The sequence below is a fragment of the Barbus barbus genome (assembly GCF_936440315.1).
Source record: "Barbus barbus genome assembly, chromosome: 12".
NCBI classification, from domain to species: Eukaryota; Metazoa; Chordata; class Actinopteri; order Cypriniformes; family Cyprinidae; genus Barbus; species Barbus barbus.
The window spans coordinates 19,396,592-19,410,651 of record NC_136740.1 but is presented as its reverse complement, the minus strand read 5'-3'; the positions used below and the strand labels follow the sequence as shown (position 1 = coordinate 19,410,651).

The 14,060-nt window shown below is 36.9% G+C and overlaps 1 protein-coding gene across 2 annotated transcripts; it reads left to right on the top strand.

Moving 5' to 3' along the window:
- Positions 1-157: 157 nt before the first annotated feature.
- On the top strand, positions 158-13,809 carry LOC306878444 (ammonium transporter Rh type B-like). 2 transcript variants are annotated; one of them, XR_013784955.1, is made up of 12 exons: positions 169-216; positions 4,028-4,286; positions 5,753-5,939; positions 6,330-6,480; positions 8,192-8,339; positions 8,431-8,597; positions 8,682-8,819; positions 8,909-9,042; positions 10,225-10,346; positions 11,000-11,073; positions 11,289-11,447; positions 11,607-12,212. XR_013784955.1 is itself a non-coding variant. In XM_079430800.1 (11 exons), exons 2-11 carry the CDS (start codon positions 4,097-4,099, stop codon positions 11,364-11,366), a joined length of 1,389 nt encoding a protein of 462 aa, XP_079286926.1. In that variant the 5' UTR covers positions 158-216; positions 4,028-4,096; the 3' UTR covers positions 11,367-13,809. The 2 variants fall into 2 exon arrangements, 1 of the variants encoding a protein (XP_079286926.1); XM_079430800.1 differs by having other exon boundaries at positions 158-216; positions 11,289-13,809.
- The last annotated feature ends 251 nt before the right edge of the window (positions 13,810-14,060 follow it).

Genomic DNA, 14,060 nt, shown 5'->3' with positions numbered 1-14,060 from the left:
AATAATCTGAGAAAAATCTAAATATTTAACAGGATTTATACTGGGAAAAACTTTCCATGTAAACTTTTTTTATTTAAAAATTAAGACATTAAAAATAATAATAATTTTACTTGTAATATTTTCGCGGGTGTCAGTATGTCGCCCCTCCCCCACCGACACCCTGGTACTCACGAGCCCAGTTTGAAGAAAGCTAACGTCTTCTTCCTGTCCAGTCAGGTAACGTTATGTTATGAGTAAAACCACTGTTATAAAATCCACGCCTTATTGTAATCGTGTGTAAATTGTGCATAAAACGTGTATTGTACATTTCATAGATGGTTTAGCTGTCTGTTTTAGAAACGTCGAGTTTTAAAGTTAAAAATCTCCCTCACTGTAACGTTAATCTATTAACCCAGTCTTATTAACGTTAGTTAACTTATATCACTGAATGTACCAGGATGGAGTATATATTTTTAATACTTTTATATATTTATTTTGTATTTCAAATTTGTATGGTTAGCATCTTGAGGTTTGTTATGAATTATTGTGTATTGGTTAATTGCTAATTACTGTAATTTAGCGCTAACCGCTAGGGGTGCATGGGAGCTTTCAGACGCATTCAGATCTCAGGAGGGTTTTTCATAACGCGGATTGCTCACTTTTTCAGCTGCCTTGAATCTTTGTGAAGAATTTTTGTTCCCCCTTTTCATGTTCTTCCATAGGCATGTCTGAATTCTCCAGTACAGACTGCAAATCCATAAACCCAAATCAGCAGCGAATATATGCAGCGAAAATTTAAAAAATGAAAATCATTATGCAGACCTTTCTTCTAATTCTGCATGTTATCTGTTTTATATTTTTATGGTTGACCAGAAGCACAGTTTGAATGGTATTTGTTTGATTATTAAATGTCTGGTATAGTTACAACATTAGATTAGATTGCCATACTGATACATAATTTACATCTGTAGCATTTAGATTATTTATGTTTGTATGCGTATCTTGATCTCATATATTATGTGCTTGTGACAGGATCACATGCCCAAGACCCCCATAGCTTAAAATGAGTATGCAAATATTTTATCAGTTAAAGAGACATGGTGAAATGATTTGTCATGCCCTGGTAAAAGTCCTGTCCTTACCCTCAGGCTGCTCTCTAACTCAGGCACTTAGGCTTCTTGCTTGTTTACTGTCAATATAATACATTTGTGGATGTTTCTAAACACTTACGAGGTCACTCACTCCCATAAACTAATTGGTTCAGATATGACTTGTGTAATTTTTATAGATATAATATTGATCTTCCTATCAGTAGGTGTAAAAATATTTTGACTATTAACAATATCTTCACAATTGTCCTGCAATGATGCAACAGGATCATTTTTGTTTGCTTCCTTAATGGTTACTGCAGCTCTTCATCATTGGATAAATAATATTTTCCCCCCTTTGTCAGAAAGAGAACACTTGGCATTCCTTCATGCCAGTTATATAAAAGTATACGTTCAGTTTCTGAATAACATTTAGCGGTTCACTGGTTATAGTTTAAGTTGACTGTTTTCCCTCGTATGATATCAGATGATGAATGGATGTGTGTACCAGGACCTGTAGCTGCATGCAAAGGAATCCTGGAATATGAGATCTTGAGATGTTTCAAAAGACCCCAGTGGGCAGTAGCTTTGTAGATGATGATGAGAATCTCTTGGAAATGGCGTTATCTTGTACAGATTTAGCTACAGGCCTTTACCACCAAGTTCACTGCTTTGAACACGCAAGAATTGTTCAGTTTTGCCTTCTGCACCCAAAGCAGGTTTGACTTGATTTTCATGCAGCATGAATTTCCCTCTGGTGTATAATGTGCTGGTTCACACGAGAGCTACACAATTTTTGATTGGTTTTGTCATGTGTTCTTTTTTTGAAAAGCACTTCAGATAGGAGAGTGTGCACTTATTAAATTATTATTTCCTACACAAACATATCTGTCTCCTTTTCATACATTCACACCCAACCCACTTTTTCTGAGCTTGAAACATTGGTACCTGAGATACTAGCATTCTCACAAGACTTCAGAAAAGTGAGATTTGAGAAAGGACTCTCAGATGTTTGTAATCCCAGCATTCTTCAGCTTCTCATAGGTGCAAGCAGAGGTGAAAGAGATCAAAGGTCAAGTACTGTTGACTAGAAGAGTCAAAGTGACACTTGATGGGTTTAGCTTTTGGGTTAGACCAGAAAGCTGTGCCTAAATAGTTCATAGTTATTTTTCGTGACGCTGTCAGAACAAGCTTTGTCAGCTTGTTAAAGGCCACATGAAATCAAAATTAACCCTTTTTTCTTTATTATCATACATTACTAGTCTTATGGTTAATATGTGCAAATTAATCCACAGGGGCGAAAAAATATATTTTTTATCTCTCTATATATATATATTGTCAAAGTCGAAAATTTGACAGTCAAGGGAGTAACTGATTCATTCAAAAAGGTAACAATCAAACTCAAAAGTTTCTTGTTTATTTATTTTGTTTCCAAAGCATGTAGAATTACTTCTCATCCTCTTATCATACTTCAGCCACAAGAGTGCAAGGAGGGATTAAACCCACTTTTTTGTGTTTTCCTTTAAATTGCCCTTGTCAGCCAGAGATTAGTAGCTTTCCTTTTAGGCCTTTATCAATGGTGTTGTGTAAACATTACAGTGTAAATGATTCCTGTGAATTTAGAAACAGTTTAAACCAGCCAGTGGGATGTTTGCTGGATTCGACAATGTCGTTGATTTGTTACATTTTTTTAGTGTCACTCCTGCCTACATGTGTGTTTTAAGTAATATTTCGCACTACCATTCAAAAGTTTATTGTCAGTAAGACTATTTTTTATATTTTTATTCATGAAGGATGCTTTAAATTGTGACAGTAAAGTTTTACATTGTTACAAAAAGTTAAAAGAAATGCTGTTACTTTGAACTTTCTATTACGTCTATTTCCAAGAACTCTGAAAAAAAGGATCATGGTTCCCCAAAAAATATTTAGCAGAACAACTATTTTCAACATTGAGAACAATAAGAAATGTTTCTTGAGCATTAAGTCAGAATATTACAATGATTTCTGAAGGATCATGTGACACTGGAGTAATGACTTCTGAAAATTCATCACAGGAATAAATTATATTTTAAAATATATTCAAATTAAAAAAGTGTTCATTTAAATTCTTATAATAATTCACAATATTGCTGTTTGTACTTTATTTTGATAAAGAAATATGAGGGACATTATATATTGTATACAATATACATTATATACATTTAAAAATCTTACCCAAACTTTTGTGTGTGAGTAGATATTTATGACAATGCAATTGTAAAGATGTATATCTGTGAGGCAAACAGCTCAGGTCATTATGTCACTTGCAGTTTCATATCCAATCTCAAGATCCCAAATCCAATCCCAAATCCCACCTGTCACAAAGACAGATACTATATTCATCAGTCAGTACCAATAGTTCATGTCCTTGTCAGTTCAAAATGTATGTTTTGTGGAATATGTTTGAAAGTGAATCCTGGGGGAGAAAAAAGGTATGTGGGAAAAAAATGTGTGTTTGTAGTAATTAGGCTTAACTACTTTAAATGTGGAGAAAACGCATGCCACCATGTTCATATATGACGAAGACATGTCTCTCACCTTTAGATTTCTATTTGCATCCCACATCAGCAATATTAATGGAACAGTGATCATTATCTGCTCCAATACACTGGAATCATTTACACTTAGCCACTTCATGCCTCCCATATCCAGGGAAAAATTCAGAAATACATTTTTCACCTTTCCACCCAAATCTTTGACCATCTCTTTGACCTTCCTGTTCACATTTTACTCAAATACTCTCATTGGCTCAAAATGTACTCCTTGTGCACCTCATGAGTAAAAGGGTGAGGGAGGAGCCCAGAACTGCTGCAAATCAGCAGACTTGAGAGAGCAGATGGGCGTTAACTATATCATCAAGTGGCCAAACTAACAATAAAAAGACTTGTTTCAACTAATGTTCTCCTGCATTCTGCCTCCAGACCCATCAGAGCCTGTGCCCTGCTTCAGAAAGAGGGAAGGGGATAGAGAGTGAGCGCTACGGAAGCACTATGGCTGAGTCTACTAACATGAGGCTACGGCTGCCGCTGTTATGCATCATCTTGGAAGTCATCCTCATCATCCTCTTTGGAACGCTGGTGGAGTATAACGATGACACTCATGCCAAGCTGTGGAATGAAAACAGAACCCATAGTGCTACTAGAAATGATCATGAGAATGAGTTCTACTATCGTTATCCCAGTAAGTGACAATTTTTAATGAATGGTGTGTAGAAAACTATATTCAGCACTCAGTGTTGAGAAGATCTTTGTGGATCTGAGATGATCATGCAATTGGGTAATTATTGAAAAATATATTGAGTTCACCAGTAGAAACACACATGTGGTGCCTTTTAACTTGATAACCGAGGAATGTGTTTGATTGGTTGAACTGCAGATGAACATTGGCCTAAATTGTGTAACTTGTGTTTGAGTGGTCTGACAGGTTTTTTTGTGCGATTTAAACTAAACTTGCCCTCAGCACCAGACTTATGTGAAGAACTTAATAACATTTACTGCATTTCATGTTGTGTCTACACTGCAAGTCCTAGACACACCTACATGTGATTCGCATAAATCATGACAAATTTCAGACTTCACTCAACAGGTTTAACAGAATTCTACATAAATTGTGTAGGATAAAGAAAAAGGGGCGAATCCTCTGCAAAGAACAGTGGTTTTACTGTCTTGTAATAGACTTCTTATCACTAATCTTCACCAATATGCATCTTCACCTTTATGGGAGTGATCCCATCTGTTTCGCTTGTCACTGCTCAGCTGCAGGACACATAACTACACAACAGGTGTGACATTAAAACAGCTGCTTTCAGGGGTTTAAGACGATTGATGAATCACATTTTTGTATATCATGTACAATAAATGTATCATGTATATCAAATACAATAAATTATAATGTATTATAATTATTTGAGTGGTCTTTGCTGATCGCAGTTTAGTTATCTACATTGTAAGGATGCGAATACATTGCTTCACAGTTCACTTCTTGGTTTCATTAAAGGGATGGTTCACCCAAAAAATGAAAATTCTGTGATCATTTACTTACTCTAATGTTGTTTCAAGCCTAAAAGGACTTTCTTTCTTCCTTGAATGCAAAAGAAGATATTTTGTCCATACAATCAAAGTCAGTGGGGTCCAACCAGTTTGGTCATTCAGGTTTGGAAAGACATTAGGATAATTTTTGGGTTAACTATCAATTTAAAGACTTATTTGTCCTGCAGTAAACTCAGCGTACACGTAAAGCTCATAGACTCATTTATGGGCTGCCAAAGAAGGGTGAATGTGAGAGGTATTTGGGACAGTTTGCCCACAGGAGCCATGCCATCCTCATTGGTGCCCAGGTCAATGGCCAGTTGCTTGGCAACAGTCTAATTGTGTCAAAAGAAGTGAAATGGGTGAATGAATGGCTCTACACAGAAAAGAACACAGGGGATAATGTAGGGTTCAGCTTACCCATAGTGTAAAATTGGCCCTGAATGGTGCTGCTAAGTACCCATGTCAAAAAATTAAAAAATATATTCTGTATGTGTCCAGTCCACACAAATATCAGTGAGCAATTGCAGTTTATGAGATTACTATTAAAAATATGTAAAACTGTGAGAACGAGAGGGGAAAGAATAGGGAAAACGGCTAACTGACTTTGTGTTTTAGGTTTCCAGGATGTTCATGTCATGATCTTTGTGGGCTTCGGGTTCCTGATGACATTTCTACAACGTTATGGATTCAGTAGCGTCGGATTTAACTTCCTCATCGCAGCCTTTTCCCTACAGTGGGCCACACTGATGCAGGGCTTTGTCCACGGCTTGCACCATGGCAAGATCCACGTTGGCGTGACTAGGTAAAACTTGAACCCCACATATGACTTTTATGTTTTTGTTTCTTACAGTACAGTTATTTGGATTTTAAAGAGACTGGTGATGTTTGGAGGCCAGCAGCAGTTGTGGCTAATAAAAATCTGTTGTCAAAGGGCTACAACAGTCTCTGTGAAGGGGTGATTAATGTAAAAAGGACAGATAAAATAATGTCTTTGCTATGTTCTGTAATTGTTAGGTGTGTGTGCACATTTGCTGCTGCTGTGGCCTTGTGTGTAAAGTAGATTACAGCTGAACACAGCGCCACCAAGTGGACCTGGCGGTTGAGCAGCTGACTAGACTGAGCAGCCCCCGACTCACAGACACATGCACTACTGTATTTATAATTACTCACAGTGAGTATATTTGTTCTGCAGCATGATAAATGCAGACTTCTGCACTGGTTCCGTGCTGATCTCTTTTGGCGCCGTATTGGGGAAGACCAGTCCTGTGCAGCTACTTGTAATGGCCATTTTCGAGGTGACATTGTTCGCCATCAATGAGTTCATCCTGCTTTCTGTCCTTGGGGTGAGTGTGAACACACTATCTGTCTGATCTACAAAAGCATAAAATTAATCATTTTAAATGCTTCATATTAGGGATGTGCGGGTCTAGTCGACTAGTTGACTAAACGGTACAGCTCCAGCTAGTCGACACTGAAACCAATAGTCTATTACACGAGAGAAAAAAAACGTATGATTTTTTTATCATTCAAATTACCATAATGATCACGCAAAAGACCAGCAAGGTGTGGGATTCTTTTGAATTAACGTTAGAAGGAAACAGAAAAGTTGTGTGTAAACAGTGTAATGTCAGATTGGCTTACAATAACTTTACTGGAGCGATGCGTAATCATATTCAATACAGGCACGTATGCGTTAGCTCGGAGGCTAGCCAAAGCCAGCAAATGTCAATCATGTCATACACTACAACCTGCCGCTGCGGTCCGGGATCCCATCCGCGCCGTCCATTCCTCTAAACGAAGACTCACTTCGGTGGTGGTGCGGGATTTCCAGGCTCTTTACAAAACTGTCTGCTTGCTTGTAGTTATCTCTCTGCGTGCCTGTGACTTCAGTTCCTGCTGAGCGCTTTTATTTTCAAATGCAGGATCGCCGTCTTTCGGCAGAACATGTTAACATGTTAAATTCACTGAACAAATGCGCATGGTCTGAGTAAGTAAAATGAGGATTGTTTTGTTTTTAGACAATATAGCCAACATGAAGTAGGCCTACATTTTTAAAAGCCGTTTTAATGCTATTCCTTGATAAACTTTCCTATTGTTTTTGACTTGTGTTTTAATGTGTTGGCTAACGTTATATGAAGATGAAGAATTCTGTCAGTCTATTGATTGATTTTCCATTTCTGCATTGCTCCAGCCGATCTGAATAAATAAGTTATGCACTGGTTTGTTGAGTGTATGCTCTTCCTTTTTTTCTGTTTAACGGCCGCCTAAAATTAAATGATGATAACGTGAGGCAAGCATACGGCATAATCATGACCTATTTTTAGCAGAATTCATTGAGGGATTTGACAGTGCGAGTATTTCAAATGTAGGCTGTTATATAGACACACGCAGTTTTCTTCTTTTGTCACTTTTTGGGGGTTTCTAGCTTTTAGACTAGTCGGATACAAAACATGCGTTTAAACGACAGTCAAATTAGTCATAGCGCACATCCCTACTTCATATGACATCACAGAATTATAAAGTACAGTATGCAAAACAGAGGAAATGAACATACACATTTAAATATCCAATATCGACCAATACATGTAATTAAAAAATTATCTAACATATTATGCACCACTAATATTTCACACATGCATAGTATAGACAAATTCATGGTACTTCTATCATAATCACAGTATAGCTTGTTGTAAGCTATTTTTTAAAAATTTTGCATCCTGAGTAGATCGAGTATGAATTGCTTTCTCATTATATCTAATGCCATTATAAATTAATCAGCTGTGTAGATTACTTTCTAAAATGTGACTTTCATAAATTTTTTGGTCTTGCCAAATGTAGAAATGCATATGTAGTAACAGCTCCACTTTAGATTTTAACAAAACAAGTTATACTAGATTACATTAAAGTACATCTAAATTAAATATCCACAGAGAAAACTAAAACAAATAAGATGAAGTTTGTATAAAGACTATAAAAACTATATACATATTTCTATTCTTACATTTATGAGTGTAATCATAACAGTACAAATTCAAATGTTAACGGTATCTCTAGGCCAATGATGCTGGAGGATCCATGACCATTCATACATTTGGTGCATACTTCGGCCTAATGGTGACCCGTGTGCTGTACAGGCCAAACCTGGACAAGAGCAAACACAGAAACTCGTCTGTCTACCACTCTGACCTCTTTGCCATGATCGGTAAGTCGCTCGAAGAGTTTACACACCTAAAAAATTCTAGCCTGTGGTCAACCCGGATTCTCTGATCCTCTAAAGCTTGGGTTCTGCTCAGGTACCATCTATCTGTGGATGTTCTGGCCCAGCTTCAACTCTGCCGTTACAAACTACGGTGACCCACAGCACAGAACCGCCATGAACACTTACTACTCTCTGGCCGCCTGCACACTGGCTACATTCGCTTTCTCAGCCCTAGTCAACCCCGAAGGCAAATTGGACATGGTGAGCATCCCCTTGTGGCCATCTTTGATATTACATTACAAACTGCAACGTACAAACCCTCTTACAAGCCTCTGTCTTTTTCAGGTGCACATCCAGAATGCTGCACTGGCTGGTGGTGTTGCTGTGGGAACAGCTGGAGAGATGATGCTGACTGCGTTTGGCTCTATGATTGTGGGATTCCTCGCTGGAACTATTTCAGTACTGGGATACAAATACCTCACGGTTAGTATTGCACATTTCTCTGACACATAACTGTAAACATCCACAAGAAGCCTCAGTATCATATTTGTTGCTGTTTTGTGCTCTTTTAGCCGGTTTTGGAATCGAAGCTGAAGATTCAGGACACTTGTGGCATTCATAACCTGCATGGAATGCCAGGAGTTCTGGGAGCTGTGGTGGGTGCTGTCACTGCTGCACTGGCCTCCCCAGACGTATATGGTCATGGGTAAGTCAGTAGTATATATATATGTATATATAAATTATTTGTATAATTAATGATTTGTTATTGTGTCATTGATTTGGTCCACAAACACATCTGGTCACACAACAGAATCTGTTATAATTGTATTTATATATTTTATATGTTAATTATTGTTATTTAATAAGGTAATATTTTTGCATTGTTTTGCATACTTGTGTGTCATGGCTGAAAATATTGCAGAACTCATTCTTTGTGAGAACAAGGGTTGGGAATCGTTTGAATTTGATCAATTCAGTTTCCCATTCTGCTCATCAATTCCAATTGTTTCTGAATCCCAGTTTTGATTCCAATGTGATTAAAAAATAAATTCAAACATTTAGATATCAAACAAATTTATTCTGTCTCTTTTTGCAAAACATTTAGTTGCGTTTAAGAGCTGTTTGTGTGCAAAATAGAGCAGCATGATTCTTGATAAATTTAGATTTTTTTTTTATGGAGATTGTGGTTCTCTCACTATTCTGAAGAAAAACCTTTAAACTAAACAAAATCACATGTAATTTATGAATGATTCAATGACTCAATCAAGATTTACTTGTTTCATTACTGGATGAATCAGGAGTTCTGAACGATTCTCTGGAATGATTCAAATACAAATACATTTGAATAGCCTCTTTTCGCCACCTACTGGTGTAACAACGTAATCAATCAAACTTTATTTGAAGTGTCAAATTTCTTTCAAAAGGTGATTTACTCTATTTTGATCGCTACCATACACATCAGAGTTTATATCAAAACTATAAACTTTTATCCCAGTACTTCTGTGATTATTTGAATGTTTGTAACACAGAAATAATGATACTGTGTGGTTGAAAAGACTGTTCGTGAAGCTGTTTCATGCATGACAGCTACTCTCTTTAGGTCAGCGGCAGCGCCGCGAACGCATATCTGAATGTTCAAATCACACTTATGTGATCGTACACTGCACTGACGAACCAAGAGTGAAGTCTTGGCAGATCGCCAGGTCGGGTCTTCACAGATGAAGTGAAGCAAAAGAAAGAAAAAAGCACACACACAGGAATCGATAGGTGGAATCGAAATGTAAATTTGACAAGTAGCTGATTCCTGACCTTAAGTATCCGATTCTGGAATTGGAATCGATTTTCGATTCCCTGACACATATGTGCCTCTGTATCCCATCTTGCACAGATTGCAAAGAGTTTTCGCTGATGTTGAGCCTGGGAAATGGGACCCTCAATCTAAGGGTGGATTTCAGGCAATTTCCTTGGCTGTCACACTAGGAATGGCTCTGATTGGTGGTCTCATTACAGGTGGGTATAGTGTACAGTTTGAAAGTGCAGTGTGTGTATGCTTCCACTAGGCTAATTATTTGATCTTATCAGTTTGAAGTTTTGCACTGTTGTCATATTGTGCCATTCAAATTAAAGAATTTGAAGTAGATATACAAATGTTATGAAAAGCACATTTGTGCTACGCTGAAAACATAAACAAGGCAAAATGCATAGAGACTAATGTTGTATTAATTGGAAAAAGGCAAATATTTTCATTTCATTTTCATGTTTGGGACAGAAATATATAATATTGTAATAATAAGATTGTAATATTCACAACGACAACAACAATAATGATCACTGTAATATATTCAGTTTGGTTTGGTTAAAAAAATTTGTGAATGGAACACAGACTAAAAATATCCTAAAACACTAAGTAACAAAACAGAAAATATAAATATTTTGTAATAAATGTAATTCAGCCCCTGCAAAGCAATTGTTTAACATACATTAGTATTCTATGATTCCCGTTTGAATTGTTAAATTGCAGTTACAATTAATCATCAACCAAATTTTGATCATCATGACAACTCTAGATTGTTCATGCTTCCCTGTGTATACATGTGTGTTCAGTATATTGTGATTTATTGATCTTAGATCAAACATAACAATATGTCTGTTTTTTTTCTCAGGGTTTATTCTGAAGCTGCCTATTTACGGTTCTCCTCCAGATACTCACTGCTTTGAGGATGGACTCTACTGGGAGGTAAAGACTTTTCAGTATCATTTTTATAGCATTTTATAGTTTATTCTGTAAGCCTGTTTCAACCATAGATTCCTTGACTGTCCTTGACTTATTAGGCATTATTGCCTGATGTGCAGTATTATATGGCATTGTATGTACAATATGCAGACAGTTTGAATATTTTGAACAACACTCAGTCTTATCATGTGCTAATAGGAAATGTGAATGTGTTTCAGATACCGGGAGAGGAGGAAGGTCATCATGAGCTTAACGAAGTGGCCACACCAAACGAAGTGGAAAAACTCAGCAGCTAAATTGCCTGCGGTCACCTGTTTGCATTTGTTCATCACTTCATAAACTTGCACAAGCCCTGTCACCTGTGACGTTCACTTCAGGTGCCATTTATTTTACTTACACTCTTAAAATAAAACGATAAACTTTGTTCCATTATTGTTAAGATCAGTATATGTTATTATATAAAACTATTAGCCCAGTTTACATAAGGAACTTTGAGAATGTACAACTGAGCCAACAAACCTGTGATTCCTTATAAGTCCACTAGATGGTGATGCAGAGCTGCGAATGGTCGCGGTCGACAGAGGACAAGCTGATTGTTCTCATGATTAGCTTCTAGAAATATTTATAATGTAAGATAGCCGACTGAAAAATACAGTTTATGCTTTCTTCTTTATTTTGAATATTTGTACAAGAACAATGAAAATCTGTTGTGGGATGTATGGGAAAATATTTTGTATTCATTTGGTATATATATATATATTTTCCTAAAATTGAATAAGAAATTTTATTCATCCTAAACAGCTGGAATTTAATATCTGCAACATAAAACTTTCTGTGAGTTATAGGTTTTCTAAAATGTTTCCTATGAGCGCACATTTTGAGATTTCTGGATTATTTGTTTCAAACAAAACGTTTAGAAATACTATGAATATGGGACATTAATGAGCATGTTTTATTGACTACTAAAATTGGAGAGAATTTTTTTTTGATTGATTTAACATATTAAATGTATATAGGTTATCTGATGTTTATCTGTTTTAAAGAAAAAATGTTTCTTTAAAAGGATTATTTCTACTCGGCATTACCTGCGTTTGAACGTCAAATTCTGTAAATTTGACATTCAAATAAATTGTTCAAATGTATATTGCTTAAGTGTCATGGTTATTTTAATAATCCCTTGAAGGTGTGTGTGTGTGTGAGAGAGAAATACACGCTATATTTTCGAATTGGGAAAGTGTTTTCAACACGTAGGCTAAGTTATTTTTTTTCAAAGTCACGCGGGCGTGAATTCTACATTCAACTCGACGACAAACAAGGATGTTAAATCACGCTGATTCCTAGTGAAGGCGCCGTTTAATTCAAGAATACTTAATGGCGCCTACAATCACTGCGGAAAGGGTTAACGAAGAGTCCAGATGGTCTCCGTCGCGTAATTAGCACAGTTTCACTTTCTGGGATCAAACGGAGAATGGAAAGTGGGGGTCTTATTTTGATAGCACGTTATTAGGAGCGCCTGGAGCTGGCGGGCTGTGCGAGGAGCAGCTCTACGCCCCTTTTCATTCGCGCACTGCGTGTTTTACAGAGACGGCGCCGCGGCGTGAACCAGCGCCAAGGTCTTTTCCCAGGCCTCAGACAGGTGGACAGCTGGGATGTGAATAGGCGCTAACGCTGAAGTGCTTAATTGCGCTTTATAATCAGCAAAAATGTAGAATACTAACTGCACGTAATAGGGTATTTACATACTTGATTTGTTTGTGTGTTTTGTTTGAAATGGAGCTTTAAGGGTTTCAAAATGAAACTGCGCTGGAGATTGAAGCCCACGTGACAGACTTTGATTAATTGTTGTGTTTTCTAGTCTGTTGCAATTGTATGTATGTGTGTGTGTGTGTGTGTTTAAACCTAGAGCAATTAAGTTAATTTTTGCACACTCATTTTAGTTTATGGGATTTATTTTTAAGCTAAAACCTAAAAATAACCATTAGAAACGATCTATATAGCTACATTCTTACAAGGTTCTTACCTCCCTGTAGTGTTCTGAGAACATTGAATGTCACAGAAAATCTAAAGAACCTAAAAATTGGTTCCCAAAAAATTACCAAATGGGAACCATTTGCTAACATTAGGGGAACATTCTTTGTTTATTTGGCATTTACCTTTTAGTGACACACCTGAATCAGGAATGACTAACTATCCATTTTCTTCGGTAAGAATGTCTCTAAGTGGGTCAGTGGGAGTGTGTGCTGAAGGGAACGTCCTGTGTGCGCTCTGAAAGCCTGTCTGTATGGGGAGAGTGCCTCTCTTTAGCTCACATTAACAGGATTACAGGCAGGCTGTGCTCAGGGGCCATGGACCCTTTCAACTGCAGGCCTCCCTCTGATCAGTGCTCACACAAACAGCACAACGAGAAAAATAGACAGCGAGTTAGTGGATTACAAATACAATGACACTACCTTGCATATATTTATTTGACATTTCTACGAAGACAGCAGAACTTTGGCTATGGATATGGATATGTCATTGTGTCCAGCTACAAGACGCACTGTATTCTGTTCTATTTTGTTGTTATCTTACGGAGCTATGCCTACACTCCTATAAAGAAAGGTTCCAAATGTGGTCTTTCGCAGTGATGTCATAAAGAACCATCTTTGGGTTCCTTCTCTGAAGTGTTTTTTTGTTGTTGTTGTTTGTTTTTTGAGTTTGAGGAACATTTTAAAAAATTAAACGTTTTCCACTATAATGAACTTTTTGCATAATGGACCTGCTTACAAAAAAATACTTCTAAATTTCTTGCTGTGCTATATTATCAAATACTGAATTCAATGTTTCTTTCAATTAGCTGAGGTTTTGTATTTCTTGCTGCCTTGCTGATCTGAGCTTATACACCTCAGTTTTTGAGTGCACATTGCCAAAAAAATACTTTTCACTCAAGCTCAGATCAATCCAAAGAAATACAAAACCTGTGCTAATTAAAAGAAAACAAATTGATAAAA